Here is a 4,713-nt window from a genome sequence, read left to right as displayed (position 1 = left end):
ACAACGACTTTAATGTAGTGTTATACTCATCAACAAGTTCGCCGAGACTAAAAGAAGCAGCATCCCTTGCTAGCCTGGTGTTCTCCAACTGACCACAAAACTCGCTAAAATCAATATCACGAATCTTGCGATATGAGATTCGTTTACGCTCGAGTGGTAAACCTACTTCATTCATTAATTATACATGTACCGCCCATTTTCTGGTGGTTTACTCATGGAAAATGATGATAACCGAGCCAAAAGGTAGCTTGGTGCGAAAGCACCATGCAGCTGCAAATAACGTCGCCGAAGGGGAGGTGGGAATTACCAGATTACTGACTGACATCGATCATAATTCAAAATATAAATGCAATGTCTTCAAAAGATAAAAAAAACAACAACAGAAAACGAAAGCTCATAGAAAACGGTTCACTCCCTCGTTAGTCAAATACGTCGAAAATTTGAGACATGCCTGATCCCATTACGATTTGGCACAATAAGGGAACGTAAGAATGACTTTTAATAAACATTTTTTTGTATCATCAAGGCTTATTTTAATATCTTTTATCGTGTTTTTATCGGTACTAGTAAATCAGAGCTTCTACTCGACTGAAAATACATCGAGGAGTTTAGCGTTAGCGAGAGTGTACAATTTACTTTTTACAATATTTGCTTGAAAAAATGTGCTTGAAAACCCGTGTGAATTCTACGAATTCCTGGATCATCGTTACTCAAAAATTTCTGTGTATTCAAACAAAAATGTGTATGATCTGAGAGATTAAAGCAAAAGACAGGTGCTATCCGCATAGAGCTTTTGAATTTAACCACTTCTTAGTCTGAAGCGGTTGACTGCCAAATCCATTTGGAATTCCAAATCGGAGTCACTATGTTGGTTCATATTGGATCGATAAAAAAGGGCCATAGCAGACAAATTTTCTAAAGAGGGTATTATTTCTAGTGAATGAACCGGGTAAGTTTCTAAAGAAACTCTGGTGCTGCGTCGGTGGGAGAGTGTAGCAGGTAATTTAGTGTTAACAACTAAGTTGAAAACGTAAATTGGCCACCATAAAGAGTTTAAAGGCTGACATTTCGAGCTAAAGCCCTTCGTCAGAGCGAATGACGAAGGGCTAACGCTCGAATCGTAAGCCTTGAAACTTTTTACAGTAGCCAATTTACGTTTTCAACTCAGTTGTTAACACTAAATTACCGATTATTTCTATTATTCGTTTAATGTAGGTTTACTGCGAAATGCCGACAAAAACTGGGCTAAACGTTTAGGTTTTTTACAGCGTTAACTACTTACCTCGTTGACCACTCCCTATGATCAGGTTCGCTTGATTGCATACTTGGCTAGAGACAAAGTTTATTCGTTTCGCTACCGTAACCTTTTAAAAGTGTCCGCTTATTATGGGTGTCGTAGAAACATGCAATTAATAAAGGAATACAGGAGTTTGACAGATATTTGACAGGTGTTTGTTCGATAAGCGGTATCCGCTCGAGCGGTGGTCAGCTCAATACAGACTACCTTCTCCGAAACTTGCGCAACAACTGAGGATTTAGTCAGGCAACCTGAATCGGCGAACTACTATCGGCTACGAGAAGTACATGTACGCAAATCAATCGAACAAGGGGGTATGAACGCCTTGAGACTGAAACAGAGATTATGGGTTCAATTCCCGTACAAGCCTGAAGTTTTCTCAAGCCTTATTTACACTATCGTTCAAGAATTGTTCATCGTTGCGAAAGCCGCTTTCATACCTTATCTGATCTATTGACCAAAGGCCATTTCTCTTTGTGGAGAAAAAGGTGAGAATGTGCACAAAAAAGACACAATTTCCTTAAGAAGACAAATATGGTTGTCGTTGGCTCAAGTTTTGAATCGCAATAATGACTGAGTTGGTACAGTCAAGAGCACAAGCCTTGTAGCAGTGATTAGAGAGGGAGAGTCAGCGTTATACATTAAGATTTGTACATTGATGAACGAAGTTAACCCAGAAGATGAAGTTTATCTTAAATTCATGTACAGAACTATTTCAAAAAATGTATTTACTGAAGATAAACCCTGGCTTGAGGACAAACAGTTTAGTTATGGTGCTCTTGCAAAAACAAAACCAAAACAAACCAATCAGATACAATTTTTATTAACTTTAATGAATTGACATAGTATTTCGCTATTTCTTCTTAGAATTTTAAACGTTCAATATCCTAGAGACCGCAAAGTCCTATCAGCTCGCCGACTTTGGATTCGTCTCCCCTAAAAATAGCGAAAAGGCATCTTTTAGTTCAGAATTCGAACCACTCCAAAAATTTGAACTTGGAAATATTTTCTTGTCTGTTGCTTATTGGTTACAAGAAAGAATAGTGCGGAATTCAAGAGCGCTTAAACGGTTAGAGATCAATCGGTAAAATATACGTATAACCAGCAAACAGACAGAAAATAATTACATTTAAAGAAGAGGAAATTTATAAGTTAAGGCCTTGTTATTCCAGTTTTCTGGCACGCTCTTTTGAGTGACTGACCATTATTTATCGCCCTAGGAGACGGAGGATTTTATTTTGTGACACGATGATATCTACCTGATCCCCCATAGGGCTCTGTAATATTCTGGTGATCTCCCTCCCCCTCTTATTAACAGTTAATTGGCAGTCAATTTTCTATAGTTCCCTCTTTATACTCTGTTAGTTACGAATGATCCCTCCATCTGTTTCCCCTGAAGAGCATGCGATCTCACCAAAATCATCTCTCGCGGCAACAAAAAATGACTGGTCCCTAATGAAAATGTCGATTGAGTTACAGCATTATGGAAGATTTGCATGTAAGCACACTCTGCTGAGTAACTTGTGTGGCAGGAAGCCGATGAGCGGCGTAATGTCACTTTTTGGACACTAAATTTATTTTAGAGAGTGAATAATTAGTTATTTTCTGTATTTGTTTTTCTTGGATTTTTGGCCTAAGGAAGCAAAACGCAGTTGAAAGTGAAATATTTCTTCTAATAACAGCTATATTGATTTGTCAGCATTTTCCTCCTAAGATAGCCTCCGTCTTTGTAAAGCGCGAGGTAGCCTTGTGAGGATGGTTTTTCCATTGAGTTTCAATAGTTGATGTATGAATATGATTATGTTAACTAGAAATACTCACCCTGTACTCGGCTGAGTGCTCTTTACAGTAGAGCTTTTAGCAATTATTCTCAATTATTGTCAGAGTGATAAATAAATGTAACAGACAAACCTTTTGAGATAATATCCTGGGTTAATATAATTTAGAAGTTCTATTTCCGCTTTCCACAGCCATATCGTGCGCACGGCGGGATCATGCCACCTTCCCTTCTACGCTGCAATTGACGAATCTTAGTTTCCAAGAAACTGTATGGTTCCGTATCTCTACCAATGTGCACATTTCGCTTACCACAACCATACCTAGCACATGGAGGGATCCGTGGAACAAGCGAACGATCTTTGATTGGTTTTACAACTGGATCTTTGATAGAAATTCGTGACATGTAAAATCAGTTTTACCTTACCGATTGAATAAAATTGGCGTGAATAAGCGAATTCTTCAGTGACGAGCCGAAGAAACTAAGCCTCAAGTCAACAATAAGCTATCGATAACAATCTTGAAAAGGACCTATTGGAATTCTTGTGAAGACTTCGATTAGACTGAACCTTCTCGAAAGTCCATTAAATGATTTTATACATTTTTTCCAGCTAATACATCAGGAACACAAATTCTCGACAAATACAATAATCGTAAATATATTAAGGTTTTAAGATATATATTGGTCTTTTGCTCAGTGCCTAAAACTTTACTCGATTTATATCCTGTTTTGACCATGCAAAATAAACTCAAAAGTAGGAACAGCGAAAGCAAAGAAAGTGCAGTTATACTTTTAATTCTCTGCGTTATAAGACTAACTTGAATTGAGCTCAATTTCGACGATGCTCGATCCGCTTTCTATCTTCATTATATCAATACCAGGAACTTAGAAACTTCTCAACCTACATGGCTTCATTCATTTGGTTCGTTAAAACTCGTCTCAAAAAAAAAAAATACCCCATGCATCTGCCCTGACAAAGGAATGGCAACTTTACAGAAGAACTGCCAAAGACTATGGAAATTATAAATGGTATTTATAAAAGAAAGAAGACATTTTTTTTCACTTTTTTTAAAAGCCAAACAGGATAAATTCATGAACATGCAAGTCGTAATATGTTTCTTGTTTTTCAGTTCTTATCGTTAACATAAAAAAAGGAACATTTCTTTTGATCGTCAGCGCAGTTTCTAAAAAATTATTCCTCACCTTCGAAAATGGATTTCCTTTCAGCTATAGCTCTTTGTACTCGATCATTAGAATCCTTTAGCAATTGGTCGCTCTCGTTTTCAAGGGGTAGGCCATAGGCGCTAAACAGCAAAGAAACGATTAAGAAAAGTGCCAACGAAGATGTAGATCTCATTGCGGTGGTGATGAGGCTGTTATAAATGAGATTACTGTAATTTTTTTTTCTGGAATCATCCATTTATGTAGTGTGTGGTACATCCGGCTCACTCGTGGGAATAATTATTTTTATTTTCCGCGTTGTTTAAAGTCTCTTTGTTCCTTGATATATGTATAAATCGAAAACGAATTCATAGATTATTGAGTTGCAGGTCAAATTTCATCTCAACAAAAGCAATTGGCCGAAGATTATCAGCTGGAAGTTTGAGATATCGATCTCGTTTGGAAATTATGAATTGTC

At 37.3% G+C, this 4,713-nt stretch overlaps 1 protein-coding gene across 1 annotated transcript; it reads right to left on the bottom strand.

Moving 5' to 3' along the window:
- Positions 1-2,103: 2,103 nt before the first annotated feature.
- LOC113678498 (uncharacterized) lies at positions 2,104-4,713 on the bottom strand. The gene is made up of 3 exons (XM_089192917.1): positions 4,278-4,713; positions 3,209-3,457; positions 2,104-2,233 (listed from the first exon to the last, which is right to left on the bottom strand). The coding sequence occupies exons 1-2, from the start codon at positions 4,492-4,494 to the stop codon at positions 3,249-3,251; spliced, it is 426 nt and encodes a 141-aa protein (XP_089049043.1). The 5' UTR covers positions 4,495-4,713; the 3' UTR covers positions 2,104-2,233; positions 3,209-3,248.

This window comes from Pocillopora damicornis, chromosome 13 (genome assembly GCF_964200805.1).
Source record: "Pocillopora damicornis chromosome 13, jaPocDami1.2, whole genome shotgun sequence".
Taxonomy (NCBI): domain Eukaryota; kingdom Metazoa; phylum Cnidaria; class Anthozoa; order Scleractinia; family Pocilloporidae; genus Pocillopora; species Pocillopora damicornis.
The sequence above is the reverse complement of the archived record's forward strand: the minus strand, read 5'-3'. Positions and strand labels throughout refer to the sequence as shown.